This window comes from Stereum hirsutum (genome assembly GCF_000264905.1).
Source record: "Stereum hirsutum FP-91666 SS1 unplaced genomic scaffold STEHIscaffold_1, whole genome shotgun sequence".
Classification (NCBI taxonomy): Eukaryota; Fungi; Basidiomycota; class Agaricomycetes; order Russulales; family Stereaceae; genus Stereum; species Stereum hirsutum.
In genome coordinates, this window is record NW_006763131.1 from 671,965 (window position 1) to 687,370 (window position 15,406).

Consider the following 15,406-nt stretch of genomic DNA (forward strand, 5'->3'; position numbering starts at 1 on the left):
CGAGCTTATAATCCTATCGTTTTCGGAGTGACTCGTTTGTTTGACTTCCGCAGCCTTACTATCACTGTGCTCACCAGTGTTGCATCGGGAGCTCTAATCACTTCTATACCGTCCTGCAATTCATATGGCTTCACAAACTCAGCCTTCTATCTTGCTTACTACTCCTGATCTAGAAGCCGGCCGTCCCGCAAGTCCAGCCGGCTCCTCTATCTTTGACCTCCCCACACACCCCGGGACGTCTACCGGTGGTATGGTCACTCGGCACCCTTCGAACGACAATGTTCAGGCATCCAGTGCCGGGAACGAGCATACTGAATCCGCCGACCCGTCTTTCGTGATTGTGTCCGGTGGGACGGGATGTAATGCTATCTGTTCGGCGTTTTCTAATGCTTGCTATGTTCTGCCTGTCTCGGATGACGGAGGCTCTTCGAGCGAGATTATCCGAGTTCTGGGTGGGCCTTCGATAGGTAGGGATTCCTACCATTATATGAAGTCAACCTAGGTGTAGTAGATGCTGATCCGATACGACGTATAGGTGATATACGGTCGCGTCTCGTGCGTCTCATACCGCCTGCACCTCCTGGATCACCGCTGGATGCTCTCAGGATTTTGCTGGCGTATAGGCTGCCTGTTGGTGCAGCGGCGAGGGATGAATGGAGGGCGATTGTGGAAGGCAAGAGTCCGCTGTGGAATGGTGTCCCTAACGACAGAAAGGAGGCTATTCGAGGTGAGTGTAGCAGGCCGTTGGTTCGAGTCATGAAGAGTGCACACTGATTGGAGTCGCTGCTTATTTTTTCGCCTAGGCTTTTTGGTATACTTTGAGAACGAAGTGCTCCGTAGAGCGCACAAGTCCTTCTCTTTTGTGAACGGAAGGTAAACAAAACATATGAACTCCCAGATGAGTCTATGCGCCTGCTAAAGCTTCGCGAAACTGTGTTTCAGTATAGGGAACTACTTCCTCGCCGCTTCTCAGGGCTTTTTCAGATCTCTCCCTTCCGCTATATTTCTGTTTTCGTCGATCACGAGCTCTCAGGTATGTCTCAAAGACATACCCACCTAACAATATACTAAATAAACTCTATTGGCCTCGAAAGGCTAACATCTTGCCCGTAATCGTTACCAACCACATTGTGACGATTGCTGCTGAACTCGTAATATCCTATAGTTTGCGAATTCAGAGTGATTCATGACGCTCATGTGCTTTTGGCCCCTTTATATAGAACAACGGCGCCAAGTTGATTGGACAATGCGAAATATCGCACCCAGTCCCCCGAATCACCTTTAACCCCGAAGAAGTTACTCGCACAGACCATACCGGAGGGGAAAACACAGAGGATGACTTCGATGTAATGTCTCCAACTGGCGATGCGGATGGGGACGGTGGTGAAGGCTCCATCCTTCCTCGAAATCAAAACGTTATGTTCAGTGCGACATCAAAGGACAATCATGAAGAAGAGGAACTAGAAGCACCCATCTCCCGTGCGTACATTCAATGATCTACGGTAGTCCAAGCTTTTCTCTCTCTAGATGCTGACCGAGTGTGAACCTACGTCCTGTCTGAAGGGTTGTACTACATCAACTCATATGGACACGAGATCCACCCGTCACCTAACCCGGACTATATCAAGAGTCTGGCAAGAAACGAGGTCTTAGTCTATTCTTGTGGGTCTCTATGGACTAGGTATGTACCAGGTATCCTCATATCTAGTCTGAGCATTATAATAGTGTCTTTCGAAACCAATTTCAAGTATCATCCCGTGCCTTGCACTTCGAGGAGTATCCACCGCTATTGCACGCTCCCATTCACTACGCGCCAAGGTCCTTTTTCGTGCGTTTGAAAACAACACTCACCTCTCTCGAATCGCCTACTTACTTTGCGTCATAGTCAACTCGAAGAATGACCGAGAAACAACAGGGTACACGGCGGTAGACTATATACAGTCCGTTATCTTCAGTATTCTCTCATGCTATATCATTTCTAATGGTTGATCTCTTCTGCATATTTCTCCGGAACATCGGCAGGGCGATCGTTCGTACCCTTAACGCCCGATATCAAGTAGAACCTTACGGGCTCGCTCGAGGGAACGCGGCCACACTCTACCCTGTCTCAGCATTCATCACGCATCTCGTATACATACGCGGCACAACAGTCAAGGTAGACGTGAGGAAGATTGCTGTAAGCATGCTTTTTTACGCTCGCTCAGCTCAGAAAAAGCGCTCATGATATATACGTCGGTCTCCCAGGATATGGGGGTGAGATGCATAGAAGTCGAGAGCTCATCACGGTCTAGTAGCGGAACGCCGGTCTACGATGCGGAGTGCGCGAGAACGGCTGTCGATGAGGTTCTGAGCAGTGTTACTTGAATGGTGGGTTGTGTCGTTGGGATATCAGTAACGAGGATGATATTATGGCGCAAGGGCTTTGGAAAGGCCCTTTCAGGGTATTACTATGCGTATACGATCCATGTTTATTGCTTTAATAGTTTAATAGCTACTTCTAGGAGTGTATGTGGAGTGTATGAACCGTTTCCCCCTGAGAATCAAATGCGATCGAAGTGGTGCTGTGGTTCACGATCGTGTAGGTTGGGATGGACGAGAAAGGCGCAAAGGCACGGTGTGTGATAGTCCGCAGGCTATGGCGTACATGGAAGCATCTTATACAGGTACAAAAAACGCCCCAACCTAACAGCATCATAGCAGCCCTCTAAATTAACCTCTTCTCGCGAACCAGTATGGGGGCATATAGTTACTGGCCTCTCATAGAGACCTCTCGCTACAGAGGTTTCCCCATACCAAGCCCGGGCGCGTAAGTCGAGGGACACTCTGCTGGAGAGCTTGGGAGGGTGGGGCGTCACTGGTGGGGTCGCGCAACCCGTCACCAGCGGAAGTCGGTGTTTGATATTGAGGATCGTAGAGGCGAATATCCTGTTGCGAAAGCTCTTGGAGCGTCGGAATATCGTGTGTGCTAGAATATCCCTGTTACTGAGCCTTGAGTTGTCAGTAGCATGGTCTCGGAGGTTACCCCTCCGACTCGAGCACCTCCGAGACCTATCGGGCCACACACATCTTCCGAGACATGGACTGAGACATCGAGTCCCTGCGACTCCTTGTTACACTATGTCACCTCATCACTACTTCCTCAGTCCTTAGAGGGCCATAGCAATCCACAACGAAGAGTCCCACAAACGAGGTCTTCCATACCCTGATATCCCCACTCTTCACACTCGTCCACATCGAGACCACCATCAACGAACACCTCGAAGGGCCTCACATCACGATGACCGGTGCCTTCACAGGCAAACCAATACTCAGCCTCGAGCGGATCCATGGACTCACCAACATTGTTGAGCTCATCACCATCGAGCCCATTGTCAGTTTTCGCATAAGAACTGAACGCAGACTCCTCGAAGTCGGAGGAGAGTTGAGGGCGGCGAGGGGTGGTGGGGAGACCCAATGCCGAGGAACCTGATTTCGCAGCAGCCTTGTCCGCAGATTGTAAGAAGGCGCGTTGAACAGGGCGGGGAATGACGGGGACTTCGTACGCCTGCGTAGATATGTCCTGGATTGCGTGAACTTTTTCTGTGGATTGTATTTTCGTGTTAGTATTCGGAAGGAAAATGTAGTAAGACGAAGGAAGGACGCACGGAACAGTCCACGGAATCGAAGCCTAAGTCGACCGGCGACAACAGCGGTGGAGGTAACAGTGGGTTTGGTAAACATGGTTATGCTCTGGGGTGAGGTATGTGCGTGGTTCGGTGGAGAAGAGATAGAGGAAGAAATAAGGTTTATATACGTTTTGCGGAGCGATGGTGGATGTGTCGGCGGGTAGGTGAATCTGCCGTGACTGCATTCCCGCGTTGCACGACTATGATCAGAGCATTGATGTATGTGCTCGGGGAATTCAGCCGTGAAGTGGGAGCCGGTTTCAGTTTCGGAGCACTGAGTCATCCCGTCCCCGAGTAGTGCCTTTGCCTTCGCGGTGGTGTTCCGAGGGTTGGATGAGAGTGGATGAGTGGTTACAGACCGACGCTCCCCAGACCAGTCACCAAGAGAGGGAGTTCAGTAAGATTTGGATGTGCGACGCTGCCAAGAACCGCGGACGAAGTGCGGCGTCAGTGACGCACTTACTATTTTCGAGTCCTTTCGCGCTTGGTTGTAAGAATCCAGGCATGCACGGCGATCGCAGTTAGGAGAGCAGTTCCACCACCGGAGAGACAAGGACTTCAACGCAGTCCTGCGGGTGCGTCTGCCCAGATCATTTTCCACCACGCTCCTTAGAATGCTCGTCTTTGGGCCTACTTTGGTAGCCCGCAACGCTCTCAGGGGGTGGAGATGCTGGCAAGCCTAGAGAGACGAGCGATGCATGAGATGAGATGCCGCGACTTTTTCCTAGAGCACGGGTGACGGCCTTGGCCGGATTAAATACAAAGTTGGTGATTCGACCCATGGAAGGAAGGACAGTGACTTCAAGTTCGTTGCTTCCTCAGCGCCGGCATTAGCCGGCAGTAAGGGGTGGAGGCTTTCGATCCTAACAAAACCAAACAACCGCATACGCCATTCCGGTTTCGGTGGACATTTCGTCTCAATTGTCTACCTCGTTCAGTGATATGTAACAGCCGCACTTTGTGCTAGCAGTGAGCTGCTCGCTGATCTTTAAATTGCATGAGCGGTGAAGAGCGTAACATGGACTCGTGTAAAGTGGCCCCCACAGGACACGTCACTTAGTTGGGCAGGAGGTCGTGGGCAGTATCATAGCGACTTTGCGTGGAAGTCTCAAGCGTATGCAGTATCGTTATGCAAAGGGCGTGCATGCATTACATATAGTGAGATGGAAAAGGAAAAGGAGGCATTCAACGGACCAAAGTGAGCGCAGAGGAAATATGAAATGGATTCCGATGCATGGAGAAAGGAGTAAGAGACTATCCACAGCGTTACGCGGCACCGCCGAACGAAACAAGAAATCTCCATCCAGAGACGAGAATATGAATGGAGTTATAAGGCAGAATTTGAATGTTTGGGTGGATGTTGGGGTGCAAGTAGACGCCGTGTGGTGTGGGAGCTGAGAGGAACGGTAGGCAATAGGGGTGGATGGAGCGTCTATGAGCAGCAACCAGAGGCGGCGGCTGTTGCGGGCTGGTTGACTTTGACAGAGCCGTCAGCCGCAGAGGGACCTCCTGGGGCACCGGCAGCATCTGCCTGCGAGTCGATCAACCGGGCTTTGATATCCCTGAAGACCCCATGGTCAGCCATCTCGAGACGCCTGCTTATATGGAGAGGAAATGATGTCAGAAACCCACCGTGCGAGGGTAAAGAATGCCTCCTCTACGCCCTCATTGATCTTTGCTGATGTCTCCATGAAGCGAATGCCCAACTCTTCTGCGAGTTCTCGTCCTTGCTCCTCCGTGACAGCCTTCTTGTCTGTCCAATCCGACTTGTTACCAATGAGGATCTTGTTCACACCTTCAGAGGCGTGCTGCTCGATGTTAGAGTGCCAGGTGCGGATGTCTACGTCATCAAGCGAGCGGATAGCCAAGTCAGGCAATCGGGCCACATGAAGAGGTGCCACAGTGGAGGGCAGAGGGGACAGTACGCACTGTTGAACGAGCGTTCGTCCGTAACATCGTAGACCAACAGGATTCCCATAGCACCCCTATAATAAGCTGTTGTGATGGTCCTGAACCGCTCTTGACCCGCGGTATCCCACTATAATCCGCCACGTCCGCCATGTGTGAGTGATTGAGTCCGAAGCGAGACGCGCGTGAGGGGTATGGGATGCGAGGCAGGGCAACGTACAATCTGCAGCTTGATACGTTTGCCATCAAGTTCTATGGTACGAATCTTGAAGTCGATACCGATAGTGGTGATGAAGGAAGGCGTCCACGCATCGTCACAGAACCGGAGCAGCAAGCATGACTTCCCGACACCTGTCGCGTTGTTCATATATCCCCAGATCGTTGAGAACTTTCGTACTTCACACTGAGACGAGCACGCTAAAGTTATACGTACCTGAGTCACCAATAAGCAGCAGCTAGAGTCAACATCAGCTTGGGTGTGCTGCGGGGATAGACCTGCATTCAGGTCACGACGAACTGAGACGCACCTTGATGAGGAAATCGTAGTGAGGGGGAGGCATGTTTCGTAGTCGTGCAAGTGTCCGTTCAACCGAATGTACACAGTCTGATGACTGCTTGTATAAAACGTATGCAAGGAGAAAGCAGAGAACAAGTCGTGAGTTGTAGCAGCACGACCAAGACGATTCCGGCCTGTTGCTTCACAGCGTGCCACTTCAAACACCGACCAGGCACCGCTTTCGGTAACCACTTATCGCACCATATTAGGATTTGTCCGCTTGGGCCACAGTCACAGGTGACTTGGGGAGAAATTGCTAGGTATGCATCATGGGAGCGAGACTGATATTTAATACAGGCTAGTATAATTTTACATCATTAACGAAGAAAGAAGTACAGGACAGAGCCTCCAGAAGGGCGAAACCCAGTTGATAAAATCGACTTGAGATCATCGCCACTGTGGCACCGACCCTCTTACAACCCTCCCTAGTAAATACTTGTGACGAGATCATATCAGTTACATTTCATCGAGGTCCTTTAGGAGAATGTCTCTAAAGTTGTCGAAAATATGAGATCGCGGAGGACTTGTGCCTATTTCTGGAGAGAAGGGCAATCATGGAGAAAGGTGCGTACAACTTGGGACTTGATACTTCTGCTATCAAGTACTGTATGGTAGGCCACAAAATTGAAGCCAGGTGGTCATTCCTTCATAGAGCTGAAATACTAAAGTAAAGAAGATTTCTCAACTCCTGGATGGTCCTGTCAATGGGAGGTCTAGACAAGCAAGGTCTGAATACTATCGAAGAGAATGCCCAAGCTACGAGAATACTCCTCTCGTTCGCCAGTGACCAGGAGCTGCAATGTGCCAAGTCAGAGAGTGTTTCATAAAGGTGGACGAAAAAAAACATCATCCCTCGACTAGTAACGCGCCAACAGATTGAAGTCCAGTTGCTGCTGAGCGTTCCACTGCTTTAAGAAGTTGTGCGGAGAGATGATATGGCTGGGGATTTTCATACCAAACTCAAATACGCTGGTGGGTTTATGGAGAGTCACACCATCATGTTCCAGAGTAGCTACAGCACGAACACATAGAGCACCGTCCGGCAGTGTGGAGACGTGAACGGGCGGTCTTTAGAGGCCCCTACCTACTCCAGCCCGACATGTCAGAAACAGAAGAGCATATCGACCGAGACGTAGAATTCTCTAGTCATTGTGACGAGCTTGAGAGTTGTCGGCAATCGGCAAATGCAGATTGGGCTGAAGGAAACTTGACCGGAAAGAACAAGGAGAGAATCAAAATGTATGTTTATCCCACGCTTCTCGCGACTGGCAGCATCCGGCCCCATCCGGTTGAGTCGTTCCCACGCGCTGTCCTCCTTTTCTTTTTTCGATCCAACCTCCACTTCGAGGGCTCTCAAGTCAGATAGCACTAAGTTATCACGTTTTCACACAATGGGGATACTTTAGGTGGCATCAGTATTACACCGTGCAATGCGAGAAATTAGCTCGATGTCGATAACTTCAACGTTGAGCCTAAGTATTCCAGAAGACGACTCGGAGCACAATGCGGCCGCAAGCTCAAGATACGCGTCTTGATCCCGTTTATCAGGTGCTGTTTTTTTCTTTTTCGTGGACATTCTCGATGGTAGATAAGTATCCAGTGGTAACTGTCCTTTTTCATGACGCCAGTTCGAAGGGGTTGACAGAGCTGCAGCAGGGGACCCGATCTTCATCCATTTCGTCCATAAAACTCTATGCCCAGAGCTTTTCAACCCAATTTTGACCATTGAGGACTTCACTCGTGTATCCGGCTTCGCGGGGTTTCATTTCCGCCGTATGCCCTTGATAATAGGGACCCTAATATACGCAAGAGGCAATAGCTTTGCGTTCTATGTGCTTTCTCACTGCGATTCGTGCGATTGACTAGATCACCGTGGCCTCGTTGTCAGCTGTAGGTTTCTATTTTCTCGGCAGACTGCGCCTAGTAGTTCACGATGTGCGCCACACAAATAGCCAGTAGAGGTTCTCTTTTTCCTGCACTCATTGTATCCCCCCCTATCGTACTCGACAATGTCGACCGACTTCTTGTCGTATCTCAATATTTTTGACCCGAGTCTTCTTCAAGACAAAGAATCTTTAACAGTCGCTTTAGAGGTCCTCGAGGGCACTGTTGATTCCGACACCGCGGAAGCTATCATCAAGCGAGCCGTCGAGGTGCCGCATGCGCTTGAATTCATCTTCTCAGGTATGCCATGACTATCTATTCCTTCAATACACTATGCATTAATCATTATCCAGCAATACCGGCCGACACTTCCAAAATTCTCTCGTCGTGGATACTGGACGGATTTCCGGACAGTTTAGACGCCGTCTCTGCGGATAAATGGCACTTATCCTTACTGTCTCGATTGGCAAAATTCTTAACCTTCTTGCCTTACCCAACCCGCGATGATGAGCCTCAGCAACTCCATACATGTTCACGCGCGGTCGACATCGCACCTCCAGTCCTCATCGAGCTCGAAGGCATGCTTGCAGATCCAAGCATGCTAACGGGCGACGACGCAGGAACTCCCGTGTCTCCTTCAAAAAAGAAAATACCTCCACGAGGTGAAAGGCGGTCCCAGGCAGCTCTCCGCGCCACCACCTTTCTTGATCCCAAACCTTTTCAAGCTATGGACGTCCAAATCCCCACTTCCTTGACGGAGGCGGGGGCCCTGGCTGCACGTATCCTTCTTGATCAAAAGAATATTCTTGAGGTGAGAGCGCTGAGTCTGCAGGCCGGGACAGTTACTCATGTACAAAGAACAGTACTTCATTATTGTTCTGCGTCGATCCGCTCTCCGCTCTCTCATCAAAAACGCATATTTATCCCTTGGGATAGTGGCGCCATTGAGCAATAACACCAGGTTCGAGACAGCTGCCTCGCCATCACAGGATCCTATGAGTCCGTCAGAGCCTATCCGCAACACTCAGCAGCTTCCGGAGACTGTTGTTCCCTTTCGGGCGAAATTATACGAAGAGAGTGCGAAGGGATTGGGCGAGTGGAGAATTTGGCTGTCTGGTCGTGCCGAAGAGGATCTGCGGAAGAGGAAAAAGGCAGATGCAAGCAACTTCGCCATCATTATGAAGAAATTGAGGTGAGAAACACCGCTCCGTTCTACCAACTTAGCTCCACCCGCTCAACTACATATCATACGACACATCAGCGAGCTGTCTCACGGGAAATTCTCTGAGACCAACATGAAACGTATCACAGGCCCTCAGACTCCCGTCCACATCTACGAGGCCAGACTTCCTGGTGATCCTAGGATTGTGGTATGTGCAGCCAAGCAATCAATTGTTTTGTCCACTGATGTGTCTTCATCATCTTCAAGTACCAAGTCGATTGTATGCAGGAATTTCAGTCAGATGTGCGTCGAATGTACACTTTATACTTCCACTGTACTCACTTCCGAGCATATGATAGAACGAGCATCAAGGTTTGTCAATAAATTTCCCGACGATCATCTACCCTCCACCTCACGACGTATCTTCCATCTGTGACCAGTTCTTACAATACACGGCATCATGAGCCACACGGAGATAAGACGAAGCGTATGGGAGCGGATAGGGCGTCTCCTAGGCAGAAAAGGCAAATCCTATCAAGAACGGTGCATAACCTCTTCCTCTCGTCATCACAAGTCAGAGGATTATTGACGTCGCACTTGTAGATGCCGATACCGAAACCATCCCCGCCACATCGGGGAAGACATCTATTTACCGGCTGCTTTTGATGGTATACATGAAGAGAACGCGGACGAGTTGAACGTTCTCGAGGAGGTTCTCGATGAAGAGGATCAAGCTCAAGTACGTGTCAATGCATTTGCTACTGCCAAATGTACTCTAAGCCGCATATATCCACCCGGGTTGGATCCTCATAGATGCAGAGTTTGTTAGTGTGAGTGCAGCTTGTACTTTGTGCTAACCCAGAACCCACTTGATATGAATGTTCACTAGTCATGAGAAGTATGTTACAATGTCAGAGGTATGGGCCGCTCTACATATGTACCCGCATAGCCTGATTTTCACTATATTAGGGCGTCATCAAAAGCAAGTCTATCTACTTGTGATCTTCAATGCATACTCAACAGCAGCTGTGCCACAGGTATCCTTACCGACGGGCCCCTCGCCCATGTTCACCGACTCTCGTGAGTCATTCCACTTGGCATCTGTGTTCATTCTCCATCTCATGCAAACCGTAGCTCACAAGAGCAAGAAGTTGTGGAATGGCCTTATTCATGCTACGTCCTAGGACGTAGTGGGACGGGGTGCGAACAAATAGATTCCTCTTTAGTGCGGCGCACATTCTGACCTAGTGTCGTTTAGCAAAACTACGACGATGATCTTTAAGATGGTCGGTATCGAGAAAGCGTGGTATGAGTCAGACCGCCAGCTTCCTCGTCCAAGGCAGGTCTTCGTGACCAAGTCTCGCATGCTAGCGGACAAGGTTGAGGACTATCTCATGAAACTTCTCTCCTCGACGATCCCCACTGAAGGAAGTGGAGATTATGCTTCCGTTGCGAGATGGAGGCGGCAAGGGCCGCGCGTTCGAGACATGATCAATATAGAAGAAGATGACCAGTGGCGCGCAGATTTACCTCGCAAGTTCAGCGAGCTAGGCGAAGAGCATTTTCCTTTGGCAGTTCCGTTCGATGTGGTATGTCCTGCAGTCAGTCTTTATATGTTACAATGTATATGACTTCTTTTGCACCAGTTATGTGGAATGGTCGAGGCCGATCTCCTCGAAGACTCCGAAAATGAGCCCAAACAACACTCTGACTCCCATCGACGAATGCTATCGTATGAAGTGTTCAAGAGTGAGTATTGGCCCCGGCTTTCACAAAATTTCAGATCATTCGGTAAATATCGTCCTTCGGCCTGTGTTAGCAGCACAAATACTCATCGTTCCAATGAAGCTCCTACATTAGTTTATAGCGAGATCATAGGTGGGCCACTTTACCACAGTGGAAGGTTCTGTAGCATATATATCACTTCTCCTTAGGTGTAATAAAGGGCTCCGAAGTTACACTCAAGCTACCCGGACGTGCCATGGACCGTCAAACGTACGAGGAACTTAGCCCTAGAATGCAACCGACGTTCGCCAATACTCGCTCCCGATTGTACGACCTTTACCAGCAATACTTGAAGCGAAAGCGTGAACTAGGAGATCGTGATCCCGCCGAAAGGCTTGTTCCTTCTCGCCGAGGCACTGAATCATTTTCTTACTTGCTTTCTATTATGGACAGAACTCACGACCTTCTCAGCTCCATTCGATCAAAACAAATCCTGAGGAAAAAGGTCGACTATCTGTGAGCTCATGCCATCAGTCAATTCTTTTGGGGCCACTCACCATACTCGACAGGTATGTTGATGAAGTGCAGGACCTTCTATTGATCGACACACTTGGTATGATATTCGTGGTTTTGCGTTGGTATGATGGGAAGATAATGACGAAGAACCAGTTCTACGCTGCATCTGTCAAAACCCCTCCGGGTTATTCTGGGCCGGAGACACCGCCCAAACGATCTCTCTCGGAAGTGCCTTCCGCTTCAATGACCTCACGGCATTTCTTTATCGCATCGAGGCAGGTATCATATTTTATTATCGCATCGAGCGCATGGTAAACATAGTAAACAGGAGGGGTCCCGAGCACGACAAACTCTTGCGAGGCCGGCGTTCAAGACACCCCAATTCTTCCAGTTGCTGGTCAACTATCGATCACACGGAGGCATTGTGGACTGCGCTCACTCGACCATAGAGCTGATCAAAGCCTTCTGGCCGTACTCCATCGATATCCTTCGGCGCGAGAGAGGAACTGTCGCTGGCTCAAGGCCAATATTCCTGTCGGAGTGGACTGACTTACAAGAGCAATCATTTTTTCAGCCCGACTCCGAGGTGTAAGTGTCAATATATCCCCCCATATTTCTTCCCGTCTCTTACCATGGGCTCAGGGATACTCCTATCGAACTGGGTGCTCAGCAATGTATGTGGAAAATAGCTTGGCTATTCTACTATACTTTCTATAACCTGAGGCATACTCTAGGTATTCTGGTTCGGAACAATGAGGTAAGAGACAGGCTGAAAAGCCGGCTGGGAGACATTGGTGCTATATTGTGAGCATTGACTGTGTCATTATAAATTCACCATTTTGACGATTCTGCCAGGTCACTCTACGATAGCAAGGGCATGGAATACGACGACGTAAGCTGCATATCTCTAACTAATGCACGTTGCTTATCCGGGAGCGTGACTTCCTCACAGGTTATTCTGTACAACTTCTTTGAGGACTCCTCAGTTGACCGTGCGCAGTGGCGAAGAGTCATTCATGAAGCCATTTCATGCGATACGCGAGATACCTTCGAAGTCGGGCATGCCAATGCTGGACTCTGCGTTGAGGTGTGTTATACTTTCATACCCACGACCAATGACTCAAGAAATAAGCTGTTATAGCTTAAATTTTTATACGTCGCCATCACACGAGCCCGCAACCGTCTCGTCTTCATGGACCGCTCACTCACGAGTGAACCTATGAAGGTCATTCCCGTCCCGTCGCTCTTTTTGCATTAGCGTCGCTAATAACTTGGCATGACATCAGTCCTACTGGAAGCATAAAAATCTCGTCGACATTCGTACCGGGGCTGACAGCGTACTGACGAATTTTGCCAAAAGATCAACGCCGGAAGAATGGGCCAGTCGAGCTCGCCAGTATTTCGATTCTCAGCAGTACGACCTAGCCAAAGCTGCCTACCGACGCGCCCAAATGCCACGGGAAGAGGGAATATCTTCAGCTTATGCTCTCCAAGCTGAAGCAGGCTCCACCATAAACAGCAAGCCGCGCGCTATTGCTTTTACGTCGGCTGCAGAGGCTTTCATAAGGTCTGTGGCTGATCACGACAATTCAAAGAAGGAGAGGGCAACTTTCTACGCTCAAGCAGGTAATTGTTACAGTCATGCCGACAAGCACAGTGAAGCTGCGGCTTCCTTTGTGAAAGCCTCGATGTGGACGCATGCGGTAGTGCATTATCAGAAAGCTCGCATGCTTGACGAAGCGGTTTCGATCGTCATGGCTCACAAAGACGAGGTCGAGCACACCGTTGCCGACAAGGTGGTGAACACTGCGCGCTATACATATCTGAGCCAAGAACGTCTCGAGTACGTCTCCGCCTGATTCGTTTCTATATATTTACTCATGCGTATGCAATTATCAAAGGGAAGCAAGGGGTTTATTCGATGCCGATGAGGAGCAAGTCGAATTCATGGTTGAGCATGATTTCGGAGTGGCTCACGCCACAGTGCTCGAATCTCGAGGTCAGTTATTTGAAGCTGCAAATTTGAGGCTACAAGAAGGGGACATTATGTACGCCATCCGTCTCCTGGTCAAGGATCGTCAGAGCTTAGCATCGTGCGAACGAGCGGCCGCACTGGTGTTAGAGGATTTGTGGCGTACACTGTCGTTTGCTACCGGCCGCACAGAACGCAACACACAGCGCCTCAAAACTCTCTTCGAGTCCATTCATGACTTGGGAAAGAGTATGCTGACACCAGAACAACAGCAAGAGGTAATAAAACTTTGTAATCACTTTGCGAAAGAAGATACTATGCTGATATTACACTTTACAGCTGGATGTATTCGAAGCTATATACACCTCCAACCATCAAGCACTCGAAGGCCTTATCAACTCCATGATTGGTCCTGATCTTGAGTATCCCAAGGCATTGGCTCTTCTAGCTCTTGACCACCTCTTCGGAGACGTGACATCCCTCCCTCTCACTACGCCGTGCGAAGTGGCGAGGTGTATGTTTTTCTTTCTGCAGTACACGCGCTTGATGCACGACAACATCGTCCAGCATAGGCCCGCTCAGAGCGACCTCGTCAAAAAACTGTTTGCTGTTTGCATATCCAGTGACAACCGGATATTGCTATCGCCAGGAACGTACCTCCACCAGTGCTATCTGGAAGAGATGAAGACTCCAAAGGAAGATATTCTCACCGAGGTCTATATGGAACCCATCAGGTTTGGCCAAGGCTTTCGTTTTTATCTACGGGAGCGTCTGTCAGGTCGCATCCAGGTCCAGCTGAACGTCATAGGTGGTTTTGACGCTTTGAAACGCACCTGTATCGATCCATGTCCACTCAGGCTTCTCGATCCTTGCCCTTATATTTCGGTGTCTCGCGATGGACGATGCACCCAAACAAGCTGCGCTCTATGCCATAATCTTGATGTGACCTGGTTCAATCAGCGGCTCAGTACTCACCTCCATATAATGATGGTCATCGACACGGCTCACAAGATATGCGACATGTACGATTTTCCCACAAGAATGTGGGTAAACCGGTGAGTACGCTACCTGACTCTGGCACTCTATTGTTAACTCATATTTATGCAGCTTCTGGCTGAATCGTCTCGACACCGTTATGCGATCCCTTCTCCCACAACAAGGCAATATATCCCTGATTCGCCTGGATCTCATTCCGGAGGGCGCCGCTGCATTCCGTGGAGTAAAGCGATGGGTTCTCGATGTCCTTCAGAACCTCGATCCTACTCGCCCTGGACTTCAGCGCGGGTTTTTGACAAACTTTTTCGAAGCCGCTACAATAGGTCAGCTCGTCGACAAGCCCCGCATCAATGGCGTCCTTGGCCGCGTTTATTGCGTCCACCATTGCTATCATCCTGATCTACGTTTACGAACCGTAAGAGGCGACGTCAACACTCTTCACGCCTTGGTAGATTTTTTCAGGGCACAGGGGCCTTCAGACCTAGTGCGCGGTGCATTGTTCCTGGAGTAGGTTTATGCCTCATGTTTAAGATGGCGCTCAATGGTTAATTGTCCTACGGCGCAGGTACATTATTAACCGAAAAATCACAATCGATATTGGCGTTTTATGCGGATATGTCGAACGACTCTGCGCCCTGTTCATATTGGCGCGGAATTACCAGGCCAGGAATAGCGTTCACAGTCTTGTTTTCCCAGTAACATGGCTGCTTGAGGTCTGGAAGGAATTTGACAGCTTCAAACTCAAGGCAAGCCGTTCGTATAGAGAACTAGTGGAACCAGTGGGAACTCTTTTGGGACAAATATTCACTGCTGATTCGAGGATTGGTGCATAGTACCTTTTATTCCATTGCCGATATTAACAAGAACTGACCGCACCTCGCATCGATGCGTGGTGGATTAGATTTACCATATTGGATGCCCCGAGAGTTAGAATTCTCTCCTGCCAAAGGAATCGTCATCGCTCGTCTGTGAGTATCATAATGATCTCTGGGTAAATCGGGATATCTGACTTGATTTTACGC

General features: G+C 49.6%; 4 protein-coding genes across 4 annotated transcripts; 2 read left to right on the plus strand and 2 right to left on the minus strand.

The window, feature by feature from the left end:
* Nucleotides 1–250: 250 nt before the first annotated feature.
* On the plus strand, nt 251–2,364 carry STEHIDRAFT_45933 (UPF0052-domain-containing protein; the record flags this gene model as incomplete). Its single annotated transcript, XM_007297887.1, has 11 exons — nt 251–467; nt 536–727; nt 804–873; nt 943–1,033; nt 1,095–1,151; nt 1,221–1,479; nt 1,564–1,681; nt 1,749–1,828; nt 1,886–1,940; nt 2,023–2,176; nt 2,245–2,364. 11 exons carry the CDS (start codon nt 251–253, stop codon nt 2,362–2,364), a joined length of 1,413 nt encoding a protein of 470 aa, XP_007297949.1.
* Nucleotides 2,365–3,139: 775 nt separating this feature from the next.
* On the minus strand, nt 3,140–3,720 carry STEHIDRAFT_106585 (uncharacterized protein; the record flags this gene model as incomplete). The annotated part of the gene is made up of 3 exons (XM_007298464.1): nt 3,140–3,288; nt 3,337–3,579; nt 3,645–3,720. 3 exons carry the CDS (start codon nt 3,718–3,720, stop codon nt 3,140–3,142), a joined length of 468 nt encoding a protein of 155 aa, XP_007298526.1.
* Nucleotides 3,721–4,698: 978 nt separating this feature from the next.
* STEHIDRAFT_117018 (rab-type small GTP-binding protein) lies at nt 4,699–6,230 on the minus strand. Its single transcript, XM_007298465.1, has 6 exons — nt 6,101–6,230; nt 6,007–6,028; nt 5,794–5,924; nt 5,595–5,703; nt 5,298–5,505; nt 4,699–5,227 (listed from the first exon to the last, which is right to left on the minus strand). The coding sequence occupies exons 1-6, from the start codon at nt 6,131–6,133 to the stop codon at nt 5,098–5,100; spliced, it is 633 nt and encodes a 210-aa protein (XP_007298527.1). The 5' UTR covers nt 6,134–6,230; the 3' UTR covers nt 4,699–5,097.
* A 1,908-nt stretch (nt 6,231–8,138) lies between these two features.
* Nucleotides 8,139–14,895, plus strand: STEHIDRAFT_151258 (uncharacterized protein; the record flags this gene model as incomplete). The annotated part of the gene is made up of 27 exons (XM_007298466.1): nt 8,139–8,313; nt 8,367–8,824; nt 8,877–9,205; nt 9,275–9,383; nt 9,443–9,478; nt 9,535–9,547; nt 9,616–9,718; nt 9,779–9,914; nt 9,989–10,005; nt 10,065–10,073; nt 10,145–10,255; nt 10,310–10,375; nt 10,434–10,764; nt 10,822–10,924; nt 11,024–11,053; nt 11,110–11,416; nt 11,470–11,695; nt 11,745–12,004; nt 12,059–12,090; nt 12,151–12,220; nt 12,272–12,308; nt 12,369–12,503; nt 12,558–12,641; nt 12,703–13,259; nt 13,318–13,666; nt 13,728–13,885; nt 14,496–14,895. 27 exons carry the CDS (start codon nt 8,139–8,141, stop codon nt 14,893–14,895), a joined length of 4,641 nt encoding a protein of 1,546 aa, XP_007298528.1.
* Between the last annotated feature and the right edge of the window lie 511 nt (nt 14,896–15,406).

Coding starts and splice junctions, on each gene's coding strand:
- STEHIDRAFT_117018 (XM_007298465.1), bottom strand. CDS start 6,133: ATGCCTCCCCCTCACTACGATTTCCTCATCAAG. Junction 5,704..5,793: donor AACGTATCAAGCTGCAGATT/GTACGTTGCCCT, acceptor GGCGGATTATAG/TGGGATACCGCGGGTCAAGA. Junction 5,228..5,297: donor GCATTCTTTACCCTCGCACG/GTGGGTTTCTGA, acceptor TGGGGTCTTCAG/GGATATCAAAGCCCGGTTGA.